This window comes from Macaca thibetana, chromosome 10, assembly GCF_024542745.1.
Source record: "Macaca thibetana thibetana isolate TM-01 chromosome 10, ASM2454274v1, whole genome shotgun sequence".
NCBI classification, from domain to species: domain Eukaryota; kingdom Metazoa; phylum Chordata; class Mammalia; order Primates; family Cercopithecidae; genus Macaca; species Macaca thibetana.
In genome coordinates this window covers 12531994-12554791 of record NC_065587.1, presented here as the reverse complement: position 1 = coordinate 12554791, position 22798 = coordinate 12531994, and the positions used below count along the sequence as shown (strand labels likewise).

At 53.5% G+C, this 22798-nt stretch overlaps 2 protein-coding genes across 12 annotated transcripts in view; one reads left to right on the top strand and one right to left on the bottom strand.

Moving 5' to 3' along the window:
• The window catches only part of CSNK1E (casein kinase 1 epsilon), a 34100-nt gene extending 21896 nt beyond the window's left edge, over window positions 1-12204 (bottom strand). For 5 of the 8 annotated variants that reach the window (XR_007729199.1, XM_050806277.1, XM_050806279.1 and 2 more), the window contains exons 1-2: window positions 11905-12137; window positions 8839-8926 (exon numbers count right to left, since the gene is read on the bottom strand). Coding sequence is in view for 7 of the 8 variants with exons in the window: in XM_050806277.1 (XP_050662234.1) it covers window positions 8839-8914 (76 nt within the window). In the remaining variant the exon portion in view is untranslated. Of the gene's footprint in view, window positions 1-8838; window positions 8927-11409; window positions 11728-11904 lie in introns of those variants that run through there. The other 3 variants (XM_050806276.1, XM_050806278.1, XM_050806275.1) reach the window with 2 other exon arrangements.
• The window catches only part of CBY1 (chibby family member 1, beta catenin antagonist), a 628117-nt gene that overhangs the window by 296594 nt on the left and 308725 nt on the right, over window positions 1-22798 (top strand). The window lies entirely within an intron of this gene.

Sequence of the window (22798 nt, the reverse complement as noted above, 5' to 3'; positions counted from 1 at the left end):
TGATTCAAAATCCTGAAGCCATTAAAAAAAAAAAAAGAAAAGAAAAAGAAAAAAAAAGCTCCTTCCTCTCCAAAAGAAAAAAGAATCCCTTCTGCATGGCAAAAACACCAGAAATAAAGTCGTAAGAAACATACTCACTTGCAATTCTTATCACAGGCGAAGAGCTAATATGTAATGAGCTCCTACAAATCAGTCGGAAAGAGACTCAACAGAAAATAGGCCAAAGAATTTGAACACACACTTCACAGAGAAAGAAATCATTAATAGAAAAGCCTTACTCATAGGGAAAGATGCCCAACCTCCTTGTAAGAGAAATGCAAATTAATATGATCGTGAAAGACCATGTTTCACCTAGGATTGTCAAAAGTCTCACGAGGTAACACACCCCTCTGTCAGCAAGACTGTGGGGTGGTTCAGCACTCCTCTCAGGTGTTCCAGGCGTGAACTGCTGAGTCGCCACTGGAGGGGGATTTGACACCACTCAGCCCTGACCAGCAGCCCTGCTTCTGGGAGTTTACCCGACATCCTAGCATGGTGCAAAACAAGGCAGGGACAAGGCTGTCGGCTGCAGGCTGTTTGCAACAGCAGAAGCTTGGAAACAACCCAAATGTGCCTCATGGGGGGCGGGGGGGGCGGGTGCTGATTAAATAAAGAATAACCCATCCATAAAACAGAATACAATGGAAAAAGAATGAGGAAGCTCTCTCTGCACAGAAGTGGAAAGATCTCCAAGATACAGGAAGTGAAAAAGCAAAGCACAGAACAGTGTATATTCCACGCTCTCATTTCAGTTGTCTTTAAAAAGGTGGGGAACTAAGTATCTGTGTTTGGCTCTAGCTACATAAAGAAACACTGAACAGAAACATGACTGTACAGGGCTAAGTGGGTCAGGGAGGAAGAAGGGGGGACGCTTCACTGGATACTGTGTTATAAGTTGCAATTTCTTTCAACACCTTTATTGAGATGTAATTCAGATAACTCTTCAATTGACTCAAAGTGTGCGACTCACTGTTTTTAGTATATTCACAAGCTTGCGCAGCCATTACCACAATCAATTTTAGAACACAACCAGCCCTTCGTATCAGCATCTGCTGTGGGTTCCGCATCTGCCGATTCAACCATAGATCAAAAATACGTGGGGAAAAAAATAACAATACAACAATAAGAAATAGGTTGGGCCGGGCGCGGTGGCTCACGCCTATAATCCGAGCACTTTGGGAGGCCGAGGTGGGTGGATCACGAGGTCAGGAGATCTAGACCATCCTGACTAACATGGTGAAACCCCATCTCTACTAAAAGTACAAAAAATTAGCCGGGCGTGGTGGCAGGCGCCTGTAGTCCCAGCCACTCGGGAGGCTGAGGCAGGAGAATGGCATGAATTCAGGAGGCAGAGCTTGCAGTGAGCCGAGATCGCACCACTGCACTCCAGCCTGGGCAACAGTGCAAGGCTCCGTCTCAAAAAAAAAAAAAAAAAGAAATAGGTTGGGTGCAGTGATCCACATCTGTAGTCCTAGCACTTTGGGAGGCTGAGGAGGATTACTTGAGTTCAGCAGTTCGAGACCAGCCTAAGCAACATAGTGAGACCCTATCTCTACAAACAATACAAAAGTTAGCCAGGCATGGTAGCACGTGCCTGTGGTCCCAGCTACCTGGGAGGCTGACGCGGGAGGATTATTTGAGCCTAGGAAGTCAAGGCTGCGGTGAGCTATACCACACTCCAGCCTGGGTGACAGAGCAAGACCATGTCTCAAAAGTAAATAGGTAAATAACATAAAAATTAAAAATACAGTACAATAACTATTTACATAGCATTTACATTGTATCAGGTATTATAAATAATCTAGAGATGATTTAAAGTATATGGAAAAGGCCGGGTGCAGTGGCTCATGCCTGTAATCCCAGCACTACGGGAGACCAGGCAGGCAGATCATGAGGTAAGGAGTTCCAGACCAGCCTGACCAACATGATGAAACCCCATCTCTACTAAAAACACAAAAATTAGCCAGTCGTGGTGGCAAGTGCCTGTAATCCCAGCTATTTAGGAGGCTGAGGCAGGAGAATCTCTTGAAACTGGGAGGAGGAGGTTGCAGTAAGCCAAGATCACACAACTGCACTCCAGCCTGGCGACAGAGCGAGAGTCTGCCTCAAAAAAAACAAAGTATATAGAGGATAGGTTATACACAAATGCTCTAGTTTTTTATATTAGGAACTTGAGAATCAGAGGATTTTGGTATCTGAGGGGGATCCTGGAACCTATTCCCCACAGGTACCGAGGGTGGGGGGCTGTATTTTCTTTTTGAGACAGGGTCTCAATCTGTCACCCAGGCTGGACTGCAGTGGCACTAACACAGCTCACTGCAGCCTCAACCTCTGGGGCGCAAGTGAGCCTCCCACTTCAGCCTCCCAAGTAGCTGGCACTACAGGTGCCAGCCACCACACCCGGCTAATTTTTATATTTTTTGTAGAGACAGGGTTTGCCATCTTGCCTAGGCTGGTCTCCAACTCCTGGGCTCAAGCGATTCACCTGCCTCAGCCTCCCAATGTGCAAGAATTACAGGCATGAGCCATCGTGCCTGGCCCAGGAGGGCTGTATTTTCATCACCTTGAAAACACCTGTAGCCTTTAGTGGGGTCAGGCCCTATCTCCTCGCTCCATCTCCTGCCCCCCAACTAATCTACATTCTGTCTCTATGGATTTGTCTTTTCTGGACATTTCACAGAAATAGAATCAAATAGAATCATACATGTGATTTTTTGTGACTGGCTTCTTTCACTTAACACATTTTTGTGTTTTGATTTTTAGTTTTGTGTGTATATTTGGATTTTTAATAAAAGAAAAAGAAAAATAGAATGAATAACTCAATCTAGCCAGCAATAGGAAAGAAAGTACTTTGCAAACTGTAAAGAGCTTTTGACAGACACATCAATGCTCATCACTGGGATGAGCCACACAGGTTTCCAGGGGGCAGTGAGAATATGGCACGGGAGGGGCGCTCGGCTCCTTAGAGTCCCCTGGTTGTGCTCCATTTCCCCACGAGCAGAGAGGCAGGAGAGTGCAGCGGTTAAAGTGTGAGTTTCAGAGCCAACCTCCTAGAGCCCAAATCCTCACTCGGATATCCCCTGGCCGGGGTCCTCAGACAAGGCACTTGACCCCTCAGAGCCCCAGGCACCTCAGGTGTAAACCAATGACACTATCTGGCTCATTAGGATGTTCTGAGGGACAAACATGCTTAGGAGAGTGCCTGACACACAGTCAATGCTCTACGATGTCTGGCTTGATGGGAAGTGCAGCCCCTAGGCTAGAGATGAGCCGGTGTCCAGCCAGTGGGAGGAGGGGAAGAGGGAGTGAGTCACGCTATGGAGGAAAGGAGAGCCTCCGGGAAGGCAGGCTGCAAGGGCTCCTGGCTCCCAAACAGGACTGTACTGGACAGACAAGAGAGGTCACGGCACAGGCAGAGGCCCAATAGGAGCGGGTGCAGCGGGAACCCTGGACTGGCAGAAAAACACAGTGCAAGAGGTGGGCAGGGGAGAGATCTGGTCTTGAATGGCCGGCTAAGATCCTGGCCTTCAGCCCGAGGCACCAAGGGCCATGTTCAGGTGTGTGATCACAGGATCTCTCAGCCTTGGCACTCCTGACGCTGGAGCTGGAGAACTCCTGGCTGTGGGGCTGCCCTGGGCACCACAGGTCATCTAACAGCACCCATGACTCCTACCCACTAGATGCCAGGTCACCTCCTTCCCCCTGAATTGTAACAACCAAAAGTTCTCCAGATCTTGACGTATGTCTCCTGGGGGACAAAAATCACCCTGTTGAGGCTACCTGGTGGATAAGAAAGGGCTGGAGGAGGCTAAAGGGGTAGTGGAAGGCCTGGGAAGGCCACTACAGAGACCAGGCATGAGCTGACAGTGGCCCTGCCCGGGCAGGGTGCAGAGAATGAGTGACACTTTGGAGGCAGGGCCTGCAGTACTTGGTGATTCGGCAGATGTGTGCAGGGAGGAGAGGTGCTGGGGAGGTGCTGGGGGGATGCTGGGGGGGTGCCGGGGAGGTAGTGGGTAGACGGGGCCCTCCTCCCATCGAGCCCTTATCCCACCCGTCGAGTACTACTGTTTGTATTTCTTTTTTTTTTTTTTTTTTTTTTGAGACATAGCTTCACTTTGTCACCCGGGCTGCAGTGCAGTGGCATGATCTCAGCTCACTGCAACTTCTGCCTCCTGGGTTCAAGCAATTCTCATGCCTCAGCCTCCCGAGTAGCTGGGACTACAGGCAGACACCACCATGCCTGGCTAATTTTCGTATCATTAGTAGAGATGGGGTTCTGCATGTTGGCCAGGCTGGTCTCAAACTCCTGACCTCAAATGATCCGCCCACCTTGGTCTCCCAAAATGCTGAGACTACAGGCATGAGCCACTGCACCCGGCCTACTGTTTGCATTTCTGTTTGACATGTGGAAAAACAGACACCAAAGGTCAAATGATCATATGCCACACATGTCCCAGGGACAGGGATCCAAGCTGCTAGGCAAAGCCTCTGACTCCCGCAAGTGCTGGAAACCTGCCAGAGCTGCCTCCCCCTGCAGCAGGTCCTGCCACCAATGAGTTCCTTGGTGGCCTCTAAATTCTGTCAGGAAGCTGCCAGGCTTTTCTCTGAGCTCCCTTAATTCTTACAACCACTAAGCTGAGGTTCAGAGAGGTTAGGTAACTGGCCTGAGGTCTGACAGAACTGGTTGGGGCACAGCCAGAATTTCAGTCTTAGTCCCCGAAGTCCCTGTGTTTTTTCTCCACTCCAACTCCAGGTGAGGCCTCTCAGCAAAGGCTGTGTCTGGCAGCCAGCTGAGCATAGATGCAGGGGTGCCCCCCATGCGAAGGCCTAGAAGCTGGAAGAACTGCCCAATTTCAGGAACAGAAGATGTCCCATGAGTTAGACACAGTGGGGGGACTGCCAGTTCCCAAAACAAACTTGGACACAGAAAAGGGCTTGGACTTGGCTGGCCCTAGAGGGGCTGGGAACTTGGCAAGTTCCAAGTGGCCACAGGCATGGCCAGCCTCACATGGGGGCCTACTTGACACCTACACAGACACATGGACACAATCGGGGACCCGGGTAGACTGGAGGACAGGGGATGAAGCCCACCCGTCCCGGTGGCAGCAGCAGCAGCAGCAGCAGCAGCAGCAGCGAGGACAACCTCAGTTCCCACCCATCAGAGGCCTGGAGTATTCCCTGCATTAACTCTCACCCCTGGAACCACCCATCAGTGGAGAACACTGTTCTCCTTTCAGAGCTGAGGACCAGAGACTCTAAGAGGTCTAGAGAGTTCCCCAGGATGCAAGTCTAGAGAATGGGCCCAGATTTGGCCACCTCTGGACCCTGGATGGGCAACAGCAGGGCCTTAACAAAGCAGGCCCCACTCTCTTGGCTGACCCCTTATGATGCAAAGGGAGGAAGGGCAGAAGTCACATGTATAGTGTGCTGGCCCTCAGGTGATCCTGGAAAGCAGGGCTTGGAGGACACATCCAGCCCCACCTGCAGAGGCCATCTGGAGTCAGGCCCTGGCACGGCACTGGGGATAAGAATGTGGCCAGAGCATTGAATAAATGGAGCCGGCGAGGCTGGCCAGGGATGCCCTACAATCACCACTGTCCCCAAACCAACACGACAGGGGCCCAGGAGGGTGCTGGCAGGATGGTGAGTCGGGGCAGGGTCCCCCGAGGTCCTTGCACCAGGGAACACAGAGAGTCAGGAGTCTGACTCGCTTCCCTAGACTCAGACCCAGAGGACCCAGACCCTCCGAAAACAGTTCCAATGGTGGGGGCAATGGGGGGGGGGCACAGCGTACAGCACCTACTGCTGGGCCCAGCACACGCGGGTACTTTACACACCATAACCTCATTACTTCTCATGACCCCATTTTGCAGATGGGGAAGCCGAGGATGGACAAGGTCATCACCTGCCCAAGTGCATACAGCTCATAAAAGGGAGCACCAGCACCCAAACCTAGGCTGAATTTACTCCAGAGCCAGTACAAAGAGGAGTAAATCTGGACTTAGTTTTTTAAATGAATGAGATGACTATGCAGATAAACAGGAAGTCCTGTCCCCAGGGAGGTCCCACCACACGAGATTCTGGATTTTCTGAGTGATCTTGGGCTACCCTCCTCCAGCCACGGGCCTCAGTCTCCTGTCCGCAAAAAGACAAGACGGGACCTGGGATGGGCACTGTCTAGGAACAAGGCTGTGCCAAGAGCTGTCTCCATGCCCTTTGACCTCCAGCCAGTGGCTCCAGGCTTCAGTGCTGAACCCAACAGCTTCAATCATACGAGGGTCCTTTACACCCACTCCAATTTCACACAGTAAGGAGCTGGGTACACTCATTTCAGATGTGAAGACTGAGGCTCAGCATGATACAGTGACTTACTCCAGGTCACACAACAAATGAGGAACAGACTGGGGATCTGAACCTGGACTGACCCCCAAATCTCAGCCTTTTTCTTTCCTTCTTTTTCAGGATGGAGTGCAATGACGCGATCTCAGATCACTGCATCCTCCGCCTCCCAGGTTCAAGCCATTCTTCTGCCTCAGCCTCCTGTAGTCCCAGAGCCAGCCCCTCTAAGATTTATCCTCATTCCTGTCCCTGCGCCCTCAGAAGCAGGCTAGACACAACTCTGTGCCTTGGTTACCCTCCTTGGTAAATGAAAATCAGCTCTGTCCAGTGCAGAGACTGGGACTACAGGCATGTGCCACCACACCAAGCTAATTTTTGTATCTTTAGTAGAGACAGGGTTTCACCATGTTGGCCAGGCTGGTCTCGAACTCCTGACCTCAAATGATCTGCCCGTCTTGGCCTTCCAAAGTGCTGGGATTACAGGCGTGAGTCACAGCTCCTGGCCTCCTTTTTTTTGAGACATGGTCTCACTCTGACACTCAGGCTGGAGTGCAGTGGTGCAATCTCAGCTCACCGTAGCCTCAACCTCCACGGTTCAGGTGATTCTCCCACCTCAGCCTCCCAAGTAGCCAGGATTACATGCACGTGCCACCACACCCAGCTAATTTTAGTATTTTTCTTGTAGAGATGGGGTCTCATCATGTTGCCCAGGTTGGTCTCGAACTCCTGGACTCGAGCAATCCGTCTGCCTTGGTTTCCCAAAGTGCTGGTATTACAAGTGTGAGCCAGCGCACCTGGCCATCCCAGCCTTTTTCTATTCTGCTGTGAGGCTGCTGTGCATGCCTGTGCATGTCACAGTCCCCATTTTCTCACTGGTTTGCTTGACTAGCCTTCAGTGAACACCCACTGTGCTGACCACTAGCAGATACTACCTAACGCCTGCCTCCCCGGGAGTAGCTTGGCGTCGCAGAGAAAACCTATGAACCAGCTGCGCCGCGCACTCTCCCTCCCTCTGAGCTCCCAGGTGTCCATAGGGGAGAGTCATCCACTAAACACTCAGCAATGAACTGCACATCTGGCTGGCACTTTAGAGTTTACAAAATACTTTTCCATCTGTCATTTCATCTGTGCCTTAGAACCTTTCTTCATCAGTCAGGCAGAATTATCACAAACTTTACAGATGGGGACACTGAGGCACAGAGGAGCCGCATGACCTTCCCACAGCCACACAAAGCCATGTCTAGAACGCTGAACTAGACGTCTAACATCTCCCTCAGCATGTTCTGTCTTCCGCGCTCTCACTCATGTGGCGGGCTGTGGGCATACAGGCTGCTTCTGCCAGTTTTCTAGAGTGGTCTTGAGAGACCAACTTGACCATCTGTGCCTCAGTTTCCTGATGTGCCAAAGAATCTGGTACTATCTCTAGGGGCTGCAGAAAGTACCCTGCAAGGAAGTGCTCAGGGAACTCCCAGTCTCCGACCCAGTCTCCATTGAGGCTTCCTTAACACATTTCACACTCCAAGGGACCCTAACCACGGGGCAACAGAAACCCCGAAGTTCTGAACTGATGGACACGGCCCACAGACTTGGTGATCTCTGCACTGGACAGAGCTGATTTTCATTTGCCAAGGAGGGTAACCTGCTTCTGAGGGCGCAGGGACAGGAATGAGGATAAATCCTAGAAGGGCTGGCTACCTCACTCCAGCAACTCCAAGCCTCCGCTCCCAATCCACAATCACCAACACTAAATACCTTCCCTTTGGACCAATAATCACAAAGGAAGGGCCAGGACTCATGACTGTGCCCCCCAAAAGTGGCACTGAAAGGTGCAAGCTTCATGTCTCCCAGGCCAAGGGGAGGACTGAGAGGTCAGTGACTTGTTTAAAATGCAACATCACAGCAAACTCATACTTTCAACAGGAAGCACATCTGGAGAGAAAGAGAGAGAGAACTCCCTAATGAGGAGACCCCCCCACCCCGCCCCCGAGGTTACAGGGGAGCCTGCGTCATCCTAAAGCCTGCCAGGGCTGGGTTCCAGGAGACCAGGACATAGAGAGGGGGCCTGGCTAGGGGTCCAGCAGCAACCCAGATCTCTTTTATCTACCAGTATCCTTCTCCCAGGAAGCAAGGCAAAGGATGTGAACCCCGCCTGGGTTTTCCCACACCCAGCTGGGGACCCAGCTGACCCGGGACACTGAGGCACAGAGGAACCGCATGACTCCTGCAGAAACTGGAGCTAAAAATACCCTCCAGTGCCCAGCCTGGCCTGTGACAGGAGGAGCCCCCGGCCTGCCTCCCGACTGACTACCTGCTGCTTCCTTCCCGACCTGGAATGGCCCTGGGGCAAATTATGCCCCTGGAGCCACATTCCAACTTCAGAGCCCCAAATCCTGGGGTCTTTCTTCCTCTTGGTACCACAGGCTGGCCCCAGGGGCTCCAGCTGGAGTCAGGAACACTCACCCAGGTAGATATCTCCGAAGGACCCGCTCCCAATCTTCCGTCCCAGGCGGTACTTGTTCCCCACGCGTAGCTCCATGGCTCACTCTTGCTGCAGAGGAAGCAGGAACATGAGGGTCAGTGAAGTGGGGAGCCGGGAAAGGGGTCCAGCCCAAGGCCAGGCAGAGCCACCAGGAACTCGAAGACCCACATTCTGCAGGTGTCAGGCGGCCCGCAGCCTGCACTCCACAAACCTGGGGAACAGCTAAGGGAGGCTGAGGTCAGGTTTCAGTGTGGCCAGAGGGGAAGCGGCCAAGCAAGCATGTCTTTGGGGGACACTCATTCAGGGGCCCCTCAACAGAAGCTTCTCAAAGGATCACAACGGGCATCAGCCCTCTTACACCTCTGAAACGACAGGGCCTCTCCACTCCTATCCCCAGGCTCCACAGCCTGGCCTGGTCTTCCCAAGTACTGCCCCTGCCCAGAGGCCAGACCTCACCGGTGCCCAGCGTGCCTTGCAGGAGAAGGTCATATCCCCTAATGGGGGGAAGGCAGGAAAGAAACACCCTAGACCACCCACCTTCCAGTCGCCTCCCCATCTCTACATCATGACACCAAGAACCTCACGTGGAGGCCCGTAGCCTCTTGGATAAACTGTTTGGAGCTGGCGTCCTTCAAGACTAGGAGGGTCTCCTAAGAGGGCCCTCATAGAACAGAGGGCAATGAGCCAGGGTTTTAGCCGCCAGCCCCTGAGGGGTGGGAGGAGGAGTTCTGATGTGAGCAGCTTCTCTCCTTCCTCAGGGCCAGGGCCACCCTAGGAGGGACCCCTCTGCTCTGGCCTGGGGCAAAAGTCTGGACACCCTGTTCCTGGTCAGCAGAGGAGGAAACTGGAGGCCTGGAGGCAGTGCTGCCGTGGGCACAGGGACCAGGGACTGCAGTAAGCAGGGGGAAGGGTGATTACAAGAGAACCAGCATCAAGGACTAGCAAGAGGGAACTCCTTTCGCAGACAGGGTACTCAGGCCCACAGAGGCCACGCCACCTGCCCCACACCACCCTGTACACGGTAGCAGCCTCGCCTAGGACACGGCTCCGGCCATCCCACCTGGTGGTCTCCCACACTCACAAACCAGGCAAAACAGGAAGACTGCAGAGCAGCTGTGCTGGCACAGAAGATCAGCCCCTTGCCCATGCCAAGTGCTGCCCCCAACGACCAGGCCAGCCTGGGAGGGAGATGGATTGCAGGGACAGTGGGCAGAGCCCAGGAGAGAAAGGCCAACCCCAGCAACCTGGCTCCCCAGGAGCTCACCAGCCCTCCACCAATAACCATGAGGCAGGGACCTCCACCCGAGCTGGCCAAACTCTGGGCTCTCAATCAAGGGCCACTGCCCACATGCTTGGCCTGTCTCAGCTGAGGTGCCACGCTGCCAGGGGAACGCAGTCCACGTTTGCAGGAAACCCACACGCCACACACCCCACGTACACACACGTCCAGCTTCCCGAGTGTGTACACTCCAAGGGAAGAAAGAAAAGCAGGCACGCACAGTGAGCCCTGTTGCGGGGGGCGGCGGGGGGGAGGTGTGCACGCAACACCCCCCACACCCCAGTCCATTTTCCGCCAACACCAATTCAGAGACCACACACGGCAGCCAGGAAACCCGCAGGTTAGGAAAGGAACATAAATATACCCGCATCCTATATTACATAAATACCCACGCCGGGTTATATAAATACCCATGCCCTCTGTCTGGGTGTCTTACATAAATATACTGCACATGACCCCCCAGTCTCTCCCCACTCACCGGCTGTCTGCAGAACACGGGAGCGGGGAGGGGCAAGGCCTTCAGGACCCCGACTGCTCTGTGCCAGCCATCCAGACCCCCAGTGCCCTCCCCAACACCCCTGGGGTTCAAGCCAGTCTGGGGGAGCCTAGACTGTCCCGGCATCAATCCCCAAAAAGCCTCCCAGAGGAGAGCAGAAAGGCTTCATTCAGAAATGGAGAGGCTTTTCCGTTTTGCTGCTTCTCCCATGGGGGAGGGGGGAGATAAACAAAGTGGGGGGAAAAGTGGATAGGAAGGTTCAAGAGTTTCAGCAGGTTAAAAAAATTAGACAAACTACCAACCAGCATGGCACACGGGCAGTGCTTCTTACTCCCCGACCACCATCGCCCACCCATGAGCCAGGGCCCTTGTCCCTTGACGATTAAAATAAAAATTGAAGGGACATCATAGAAAGGAAAGCAAAGGAGATCCAAAACAGGCATTGCTTGGAAGCAACTTGAGACACTGTGTCCCCTTCTCCTCTCCCCAAATCCTTCTCCAGGAAGGAGACTATGCCAAGAAGAAAATATGCAAGAAAACTAAGGGGAAAGTTGGGGAGGGGGTTCACCCCACTTCGAGTTTGGATATTAAGAAGGGCTTGGGAATCCTCTCTCTAACGATACCCAGACACAGTTTTACGTTCCTTAGACACTTGCAAGACACGAATCTCTCACACACAAAAATGGGAGAATCCGATCCGATAAATAACCCCCACCCCTTTCTTTCTCTCCACAAAGAAAAATAAATCGGTGGCCTGGTGACCACACACATCTTCACCTTAGGACCCCCAAACGCCCGCCATCCAACGAGCGGGAGCAGCCTTGCGGACCCCCAGGTCCGGGCGCCGGGGCCGGGAGAGCAGGGGGCGCCGTCGATTGTCCGATGAAACCTACGCGGGCCCGAATCAACAGTATCCGGCGCCCAGCACCCCAGGCCCCCTCCCTCAGCGTCCCCAAATCACAGCCGGGGTGGCCGCCTGGCCGGCCGGGGCCTCGGAGGGTCCAGCGGGGGGAGGCGGAGGCAGGCCGGCCGGAGGGGGCCTCCCCCGCGAGCCTGCAAAATAACAGGCCCCCTCCTCCTCGTCCCCAGCCGCGCCTTTGTCCTCGCCGGGCCGAGCGGGCGGCGCCCGGGCTGCCCCCCCCACACCCCAGCGCGAACGCGCGTGTCCGCCCTCCCCTCCCTCCCTCTCCAGCAAAAACAAAGAGGGTGAGGGAGCCCCGATTCCCCCCAGGTTCGCGCCCCTCGGCGGGCCCACGACCCCCCAATATTTACCCCTCCGGGAAGGCGCCGGTGCCGGGCCGCTGCTCGGGGGGCTGCCACGGGCGGGGGCGGCCCGCCGGGGCGGATGCCGGAGGATTCGCGGAGCCGCCCGGCGCGCCAGCCTCTCCTGGCCCAGCCGCCGCCGCCGCCGCCGCCGCCGCGCTCCGCTTGGCCCCGGCCGGGCTCTGGCTCTGGGCTCTCGCCGCCGCCGCCGCCGCCTCCCTCCTCCCGGCCTCCTGCCCGCCCGCCCCCGCCGCCGGCTCGCGCGCTCCCGCACCGCGCGCGCCCGCCGGCTCCCATTGAGCCCCGGGCCCGCCCGCTGATGTCATCCCCGGCCCGCCGCCGCCGCCCCGGAGGATTTAAAGGGCCCGCGCCCTCCGCGCTGGGGGCCGCAGCCGCGAGACGCAGTCCCCCAGCCCCAGTGCAGGAGCGCGGGCTTACGCGTGGGGGTAGGGGAGCGCACAGATACTGACACCCTAATGCAGTCCAGGGCACAGGTGGAAAAGACGGGCTGAGGGGACACAGGGAAGAGGGGAAGAGGAGGGCGCACAAAAAGCGGGGGTGAAGGGATGGGAGGGGAGGGTCTAGACCCAAAGTCTTCTCTCCCCGCCTGCCGGGTTCTCTCTCCTCTCCAGGCGGAGCACTGGGCCCCTGCGAAAACAGGCGCTATTCACGACACTGCAAAAGATGTTAGACTGCTGGGGGCTCAGTCCGCCTCCAGGTTCAGAGTGCCGCAGAGAACACAGGCCAGGCTGATTCCGGGCAAGAGATTTGAGGAGACAGGTAGGGATTTCGACACAAGGCCCAGAAAGGTAGCCTGGGCTCATACATTCTCCTCCCGTGGAAAAATCAAGGGTAAAGACCTTTTTTCCTTCTTCTTCTTCTCCTCCCTGCAGCTCAAACTGTGATGGGCACAGAGAGGACCCTCAGATCCCACTCTCATTCTCCCCTGTTGAAGGAGGGGTGCCACAGTACCAAAGCACCGACACCTGAGTCAGGGCTCCGAGTGGTGCACGAGTGGTGGTGCACGTTTAGCCAAGTCACCTCCCAGCTCTGAGCTTGGGTTTCCTTAAACAGCAAATGGGAGGAAGGACCCTGTCCTCCCCAGGTCACAGGGAGAATTAATAAAAGCTTCTACTGGCATCCAGAGCCGCCGATGAAAGGTTGCAGAACAAAGTCATTAAAGCGATGATATTTACACTGTGCCATGCAAAGCTTCCAATTATGACACACCTATATTCACACAGTTGTGACTGTGGACACGCAAAATGCCTGAGGCCCTGCGTCCAATCCCGGAAGCACAGTTCCTGGGAGGAGTCACTATAATGGCCGTATCTTCCCTCCCCGAGGCTGAGGGACTGAGTCACACACTTGTCCAAACGGGCAGGAGCCCCGCAGACTAGGTCCTTTCACCGACCAGGAAACTGGCCCAGAGAGGGGAAGGGGTGTGCCCAGGACCACAAACCCAAAAGGACAGCTCTGTTCTCCCAGCAATCACCAGGAAACTGGGTCTATCAAGAGCCCATTTCCAAGAGTGAGAAGCCTCCTCCCAGGAGGGCCTGCCTTCAGTGACACCTTTGCTAGACAGGGGGTCACCAGCCAGGCAGTGGGCTTTACTTGGCCTGTGTGGTGCTTTCTGTTGTTGTATTGTTAATCCCCAAAGTTTTTTGTTGTTGTTGTTGTTGTTTGCTTTTTTTGTTTGTTTTGAGATAGAGTCTCACTCTGTTGCCCAGGCTGGACTGCAGTGGCCCAATCTCGGCTCACTGCAACCTCTGCCTCCTGGGTTCAAGTGATTCTCCAGCCTCAGCCTCCCTCCTGAGTAGCTGGAATCACAGATGTGCACCACCACACCTGGATAATTTTTGCCCAGGACCACACAGTATTTTTAGTAGAGATGGGGTTTCACCATGTTGGCCAGGTTGGTCTGGAACTCCTGACCTCAAGTGATCCGCCCGCCTCGGCCTCCCAAAGTGCTGGGATTACAGGCGTGAGCCACCACGCCTGGCCAATCCCCAAAGTTTTAAAACTGGAAGATTTCATATTTCAGATCCAGATTCCCTGTTTTTCTTGAGGCATTAGGAGATCCGGTAACTCTGGTCCCAAGTTCTCAGCGGACCTAAGCACCAGCCACCTGCCTTGGTGGGAGTCCCAGGCCCACCCCCTTCCCCCCCACCCCCGCTGCCCATTTTGTTTCTTTCCTCACATGAGCCCAGGCAGAGGGGCCTGGGCACAACTGAGCAGGGGTGAAGTCTGCCCCAGTGTCCTCCAGTCCTCACCACCCCTAACCTTCCAACCTGGGCCCTGCTTCCCAAAGCCCTCCTCTTCTTCAGCACTTTCTAAGCACCCAGCCCTGGGAGAGGAGGTTATTGGTTATCTCATTTAATCCTCTCAAACAACAGATTACACTGTATTCTTTCAGAGAAGGAATCAGGCTCCTCCCAATGCTTGCCTAAGGGGACAGATCAACCTCTCCTTTAAACTGGGCCTGGCTGGAACAGACCCCGTGCCCCTTCCTAACCCAGCCAGACCCCCAGGTCTGACTGCAGCACAATGTCCCAGCTTCCCTCCACCTGCTCATGTTCTCCCCTCTGCATTCAGGACTTGTAACCACACCTCCCACTCCAGCACCCCCACCCCCACCCCCTGCCCCAATTAAGATCCTGCTCAGTTTCCTGGGCCAGCCAGGCTGAGGAGCCCGGCTCATCCCCAGGCCTGCTAGAGAGCCTCCCTGCCTTACCATTCGAAGGGCCTGCTATTGTCCACTGCCTGAGTTGTGGGCCCAAGTCCTTGTCCTTCGTATCCCTGGAAGACCTACCTGTGGGCCCTCCCAAAGAGCTTTGCAGTGAAGCCATAAGGGAAGGCAAACCATGACACACAACCCAGCTAAGGAGGGGAGACTGGTCTAAAGTAAAAAAAAATATTACCTGTTCCAGCAGCCCTACAGCCTGACTTCTCTCTCCGACTTGGTTCTCAGTGATTCCTCTCAGATTTAACTCCTAACTTTAAAACCCAAGGGTGGGGCTGGGCACGCCCCTGTAATCCCAGCACTTTCAGAGGCCAAGGCGGGCGGTCACCTGAGGCCAGGAGTTCAAGATCAGCCTGGCCAACATGGTGAAACCCCGTTTCTACTAAAAATACAAAAAAATTAGCTGGGCGTGGTGGCAGGCACCTGTAATCCTAGCTACTCGGAAGGCTGAGGCAGGAGAATTGCTTGAACCCAATAGGCCGGGGTTGCAGTGAGCCGAGATCGTACCATTGCACTCCAGCTTGGGTGACAGAGTGAGACTCCGTCTCAAAAAAAAAAATAAAAAACAAAACAAAACAAAACAAACAAAAAACCCAAGGGTGTGGCAAAGTCCCCTAGCCACCTTCTCTGCAAGCCAACAAGAAGATGAAATCAGGCTAGAATAGGTGTGGGGTGAATTCCCAGCTCCCAATGGGCCCACCCTGGGTTTCAGCTGCTCTGCATTGGTTCAGGAATAGAGGCTCTCACACCTTTCCAAACTGATTTTTGTCGTTGTTTTTTAGAGGCTCACTCTGTCACCCAGGCTGGAGTGCAGTGGCAGATCATACCTCACTGTAGCCTCAAATTCCTGGGCTCAAGTGATCCTCCTGCCTCAGCCTTCCAAGCATCTGGGACTACAGGCATGCATCACCATACCCAGCTAATTCTTAGAATTTTTTTTTTTTTTTTTTTTTGAGACAGAGTCTCGCTCTGTTGCCCAGGTTGGAGTGCAGTGGCCGGATCTCAGCTCACTGCAAGCTCCGCCTCCCGGGTTCACGCCATTCTCCTGCCTCAGCCTCTGGGTAGCTGGGACTACAGGCGTCTGCCACCACGCCCGGCTAATTTTTTGTATTTTTTTAGTAGAGACGGGGTTTCACCGTGTTAGCCAGGATGGTCTCGATCTCCTGACCTCGTGATCCACCCGTCTCGGCCTCCCCAAGTGCTGGGATTACAGGCTTGAGCCACCGCACCCGGCCCTTAAATTTTTTATACAGATGGGTTCTTACTGTGTTGCCCAGACTGGTCTCAAACTCCTGGGCTCAAGTGATCCTTCTGCCTCATCCTCCCAAAGTGCCGTGATTACAAGTGTGGGCCACTGTGTTCCCAAACTGACATTTCGTACCTGCTCCCTATTTCAGACCCTTCAGGATCACTTGACCTGCAGGAACACTGGGCTGGCATCCCAAGGACAGCCCTGGAATTCCCAGATAATGAAGATACGGCTGCAGATAAACCCAGAAAGATTTCAGTACCTCCTGCAGGAATCTCAGTCTTGACTAAGGACATGTAGATTTACTAAACATCGAGGGCTGGCCTGAAAATGGCCCTCCAGGATCTGTCCTCCACTCCCTGCACCTGGCTCTCCTGACCTCAGCTCCTGTACGTTTTCTTCTTGCTCACAGCCATGTAACCTCACTGGCCTCCCGCGGAATAAGCCTCTGGCCTCACGGCCTTAGCGGGGGCTGTTTCCACTGCCTGGTGCGCTCTTCCCATAGAGCGCCACCCCCTCACCTCTCACCTTCCTCAAGTCCCCTTCACAGGTAGGCCTTCCTGGTCTCCCAGTTTGTTTGTTTGTTTGTTTGTTTATTTATTTAGAGACAGAGTCTTTTTTATTTATTTATTTATTTTTTTTTTTGGAGACGGAGTCTCGCTCTGTCACCCAGGCTGGAGTGCAGTGGCCGGATCTCAGCTCACTGCAAGCTCCGCCTCCCGGGTCTACGCCATTCTCCTGCCTCAGCCTCCCGAGTAGCTGGGACTACAGGCGCCCGCCACCTCGCCCGGCTAGTTTTTTGTATTTTTTTAGTAGAGACGGGGTTTCACTGTGTTAGCCAGGATGGTCTCGATCTCCTGACCTCGTGATCCGCCCGTCTCGGCCTCCCAAAGTGCTGGGATTACAGGCTTGAGCCACCGCGCCCGGCCTAGAGACAGAGTCTTGCTCTGTCTCCCAGGCTGGAGTGCAGTGGCCCGGTCTCGGCTCACTGCAACCTCCGCCTCCCAGGTTCAAGCAATTCTGCTTCAGCCTCCAGAGTAGCTGGGATTACAGGCACCCACCACCATACTTGGCTAATTTTCATATTTTTAGTAGAGATGGAGGTGTCACCATGTTAGCCAGGCTGGTCTTGAACTCCTGACCTCAGGTAATCCATCCACCTCAGCCTCCCAAAAAGCTGGGATTACAGGTGTGAGCCACCACGTCTGGGCCCAGTCTCCCAATTTAAAATCCTGGCATTGGGCCACAGGTGGTATCTCACGCCCGTAATCCCAAAACTTTGGGAGGTAAAGGCAGGTGTTGCTTGAGCTCAGGAATTCGAGACCAGCCTGGACAACATGGCGAAATGCTATCTCTACAAAAAATACAAAAATTAGCTGAGCGTGGTGGCTGGGTGGGTGGTGCATGCCTGTAGTCTTAGCTACTTGGGAGGTTGAGGTGGGAGAATCACCGGATCCCAAGGAGGTTGAGGCTGCACTGAGCCTTGATCACAACACTGCACTCCAGCCTGGACAACAGAGTGAGACCCTGACTCAAAAAAACAAAACAACACCAAAAAAAAACAGTGAGACCATGTCTCAAAAAATAAAAATAAATAAATAATTAAAAAATAATAATTGGCTGGGCGTGGTGGCTGATGCCTGTAATCCCAGCACTTTGGGAGGTCAAGATGGGCAGATCACGAGGTCAGGAGATCGAGACCATGGTGAAACCCCGTCTCTACTAAAATACAAAAATTATCTGGGCATGGTGGTGTGCACCTGTAATCCCAGCTACTTGGGAGGTTGAGGCAGGAGAATTGCTTCAGCCTGAGAGGAAGAGGTTGCAGTGAGCTGAGATCGTGCCACTGCACTCCCACCTGGATGACAGAGCAAGATTCCATCTTTTTTTTTTTTTTTTTTTTTTCTTGAGACGGAGTCTCACTCTGTCGCCCAGGCTGGAGTGCAGTGGCCGGATCTCAGCTCACTGCAAGCTCCGCCTCCCAGGTTTACGCCATTCTCCTGCCTCAGCCTCCCGAGTAGCTGGGATTACAGGCGCCCGCCACCTCGCCCGGCTAGTTTTTTGTATTTTTTAGTAGAGACGGGGTTTCACCGTGTTAGCCAGGATGGTCTCGATCTCCTGACCTTGTGATCCACCCGTCTCGGCCTCCCAAAGTGCTGGGATTACAGGCCTGAGCCACTGCGCCCAGCCGCAAGATTCTATCTTAAAAAAAAAAAAAAAAAAAAAAAAATTGGCCAAGCTTGGTGGCTCATGTCTGTAATCCCACCACTTTGGGAGGCCAAGGCAGACAGATCACGAGGTTAGGAGTTCGAGACCAACCTGGACAACATGGAAAACCCTGTCTCTACTAAAAATAAAATAAAAAAAATAATAAAACCCCACCCCCATGGGTAACTGCCTTCCCCTTCTCTGCTGTTTCTTTTTTTTTTTTTTTTTTTTTTTCTTTTTTTTGAGATGGAGTTTTGCTCTTGTTGCCCAGGCTGGAGTGCAATGGCGTGATCTCGGCTCACTGCGATCTTGGCTCACTGAAACCTCCGCCTCTCAGGTTCAAGTGATTCTCCTCCCTCAGCCTCCCGAGTAGCTGGGATTACAGGCGTGCGGCACCACGCCCAGCTAATTTTGTATTTTTAGTAGAGACAAGGTTTCTCCATGTTGGTCCCACTGATCTTGAACTTCCGACCTCAGGTGATCCACCCACCTTAGCCTCCCAAAGTGCTGGGATTACAGGCGTGAGCCACCATGCCTAGCCTCTGTGGCCTGTTTCTTTTTCTCCTGGCCTGTATCACTATCTAACATGCTCTGTAGGGAATTTTTATTTTTTTGTCTGCATTCCTTACTTTGGGGTCTAAGCTGCATAAAGGGAAGGAGTTAATGCTATTTTGGGCACCACTGTGTCACCAATATCTAGGATCTATTCTGGCACATAGGAGGTATTTAACAAAGATTTGCTGGATGAATGAATGAATGGACCGTGAAGAGACAGCCTCCTGATCTCTGACCAACTCCAAATGCTGTCGCCCACCGTGCGCCAGACTCTTCAGAGACATGTGGCCTATACTGACGCAGTCAGCACTCACTCCACCCTCGGGGGCTGGGGCTGGGGGTGGCCTGCCAGTGTCTGTGCCCTTAACTACTCTCCCAGGCTAGTGGAAGAAATAGTTTCTTTTTTTCTTTTGAGATGGAGTTTCGCTCTGTGGCTAGGGCTGGAGTGCAATGGTGCCATCTCAACTCACTACAACCTCCGCTTCCCGGGTTCAAGTGATTCTCCTGCCTCAGCCTCCCGAGTAGCTGGAATTACAGGCATGTGCCATCACGTCCAGCTAATTTTGTATTTTTAGTAGAGACTGGGTTTCACCATGTTTGTCAGGCTGGTCTCGAACTCCTGACCTCAGGTGATCCACCTGCCTCGGCCTCCCAAAGTGCTGGGATTATAGACGTGAGCCACCATGCCCTGCTGTGGACATAATTTCAAGAAAAGTTGGCCAGGTGCGGTGGCTCACGCCTGTAATCCCCGCACTCTGGGAGGCCGAGGCAGGCGAATCACGAGGTCAGGAGATCGAGACCATCCTGGCTAACACAGTGAAACCCCATCTCTACTAAAAATACAAAAAATTAGCTGGGTGTGGTGGTGGGCGCCTGTAGTCCCAGCTACTCGGGAGGCTGAGGCAGGAGAATGTCGTGAACCTGGGAGGCGGAGCTTGCAGTGAGCAGAGATTGTGCCACTGTACTCCAACCTGGGCGACAGAGCGAGACTCCGTCTCAAAAAAAAAAAAAAAGAAAAGTCCTGGGTGTCCCCCATCCCCCATCAGGCTCCTGCCCCTGAACCCATCCACTGCAGAAGGAACTGTAGATTCCAGCTGGGAGAGCTACAAGCTTCATGTATTCCACTCTACTGCTTTTTTCATTTTTTGTTTGTTTGTTTGTTTTTTAGAGACAGGGTCTTGCTCTGTCACCAAGGCTGGAATTTAGTGGCATGATCATAGCTCACTGCAGCCTCGAAATCCTGGACTCAGGCAATCCTCCCACCTTAGCCTCCTGAGTAGCTGGGACTATGGGCGTACACCACCATCACAGGCTAATTTTGTTCGTTGTTTTATAGAGACAGGGTTTCTATGTTGCCTAAATGGGGTCACTATGTTGTCTGGGCTGGTCTCAAACTCCTGCCCTCAAGTGATCCTCCCCGATCAGCCTCCCAAAGTGCTAGAATTGAAGGGGTGAGCCACCACACCTAGCCCCCCTCCACTGTTTTACAGATAGAGAGACCAAGGCCCAATGAGGGAATGAGCCTTGTCCAAGGTCCCAGGCAGCATGTGATGGCAGCCCCCCATAGTTAAGAAGCTAGCTTCAAACAGTATTCTACGACCAGGTACAGTGGCTCACACCTGTAATCCCAGCACTTTGGGAGGCTGAGGCAGACGGATCACCTGAGGTCAGGAGTTCGCGACCAGCCTGGCCAACATGGAGAAACTCTGTTTCTACTAAAAATACAAAAATTAGCCGGGCATGGTGGCATGCACCTGTCATCCCAGCTACTCGGGAGGCTGAGGCAGGAGAATCGCTTGAACCTGGGAGATGGAGGTTATAGTGAGCCAAGATCCCGCCATTGCACTGCAACCTGGGCGACAGAGCAAGACTCTGTCTCAAAAAAAAAAAAAAAAGGAAAAAAAAGACGCTAACTTCAAATAGTATTCTGCGGCCAGGCATGGTGGGTGACTCATGCCTGCAACCCCAGCACTTTGTGAGGCCAAGGTGGGCAGATTGCCTGAGCTCAGGAATTCAAGACCAGCCTGGCCAACATGGTGAAACCCCATCTCTACTAAAAATACAAAACAAAACAAAATAAAACAAAACAAAAAAACTAGCCTGGCATGGTGGCAGGTGACTGTAGTCCCAGCTACTTGGGAGGCAGGAGAATTTCTTAAACCCAGGATGTGGAGGTTGCAGTGAGCTGCGATCCCACCACTGCACTCCAGCCTGGGCGATAGACCGAGGCTCTTCTGTCTCCAAAACAAAAAAAGATAGTATTCTGCCACTTTGTAATATTGTGTCATTAGGCAAGTTCCTGAAACTCTGAGTCTCATATGTAAAATAAATCACAAAAACAATGTAGCCCAGAAACAGCCCTGAATAAGAAGAAGACGCTTATATTACAATGTTGCCATTCTTAGAAGTGGAGCAGAGTCCAATGCAGGGCTCCTGACTTGGGCTCCTCTGAACACCTGAGCCCTGCAGGCTGTATCCCCCGCCTCTCCTTTTCTTTTGTCACCCTTCCTCTGGAGGTGCCAGTGCCAGCCCCTTCTAAGGTGGGAGTGAGTTGGAGATATGGAAACCTAGTTGGGTCCAGGGGAGCTGCTAGCCTTGCCCATCTTGGTCTTGGCTCTCGAAGGCCCTCTGTGAGAAGCTTCTCGGGGTCCTCCCCTTCTCAGGCCCTGCTCATGGAGGGCCCATGGCCCACAGGCTTCAGAGGTCCCCCCACCCCCAGCCCTGCCAGCCTGAAGATGCTGACCTGGGGCACTCTCCTCTCCTCACCCAGCTAGGCCTTGGCTCTTTGTCCCCAGACCCTTCCATGATGTCCCACCCACCCCTGACTGTTCCCAGGACACAGCTTTGGCCCCAGGCTCTCTTTTCAGGCATTTCTCCCAGGGAACTTCAGCACTGGGCCGTGCCCGGTCAGGTCACTCCTGCTAGGGCTTCCTCCCTCCTCTTCCATCTTCAGCGGAGAGGCAGCAGGGCAGGGTAGCAAGGCCTGGGTTTGGTCCCCGGTCAGTCGGAATTTTAGTGCGACCTTGGAGAATCCACAGCCCGTCTCTGAGGGGCTGGACAAAGTGAGCTCTAAAGCTCTCAGTCTCCCCAGCTGAAGCTAAGGGCAGGGCTGGATGGGCACGGCCCCTACACTCCACATCCCGGGCACAAAGTTGAGACAGACCCTGAGGTGACAAATCTGGGCTCAGTGGGAAACGGCTCTCCCTGCACCCCTTATCCCCATATTCAAAACCTGAGCAGCTCCCATGAGCCCTACCTCCCAACTGGATTCTGAACCCAGCCACTCTCACCATGTGTGTCTTCCACTTGGATACTACATGGCCTGTTAACCACTGAGATCTGACCTTGGCTACTGAAAATATACCAGTGGCTCCTTCTTCCCTTAGCATGAAATTCACTTTCTTTCCCAGGGCCTGCTATGATCTAGTCCCTGCCTGCCTCAGACCCATTTCAAACCTCACTCTCCCTGCCTCACTGTCTGTCATCTCACCATGCCTCAGGGCCTTTGCCTGGCTGTTCCTCTGCCTACAATGATCTCCCCCAATCCTCCATGACTGCCTCCTACTCAAGGCTCAGATCACAGCTCGAAAGTCACCTGTGCACAGAAGCCCTCCTTGATCTGTCTTCAGTGAGCTTCCTTCCCCTCTGTCTTTCCTTACTGGGGACACCCTGCTTTTTTTTTTTTTTTTTTTTTTTTTATATGGTGTCTCAGTCTGTCGCCAGGCCAGAGCGCAGGGGCGCGATCTCGGCTCACTGCAACCTCCGCCTCCTGGGTTCAAGTGATTCTCCTGCCTCAGCCTCCTGAGTAGCTGGGATTATAGGCACCTGCCACCACCACGCCCGGCTGATGTTTGTATTTTTAGTGGAGACGGGGTTTCACCATATTGGTCAGACTGGTCTCGATCTCCTGACCTCGTGATCCGCCCACCTCAGCCTCCCAAAGTGCTGGGATTACAGGTGTGAGCCACCGCGCCCGGCCAGCTGCTTTATCTTCTTCATGGTACTTATGACTGGCTTATTAACTTGTTTTTTTTTAATGCTCTTAGGGTCTCTCCAAGACAAAGAAATCTCCCATAGGTGCTCCTGTGGGTACCCAACTGGTCATGAGTGCCCCGTAAATACTTGTGCAATGGTGATGTTGTGTGTGA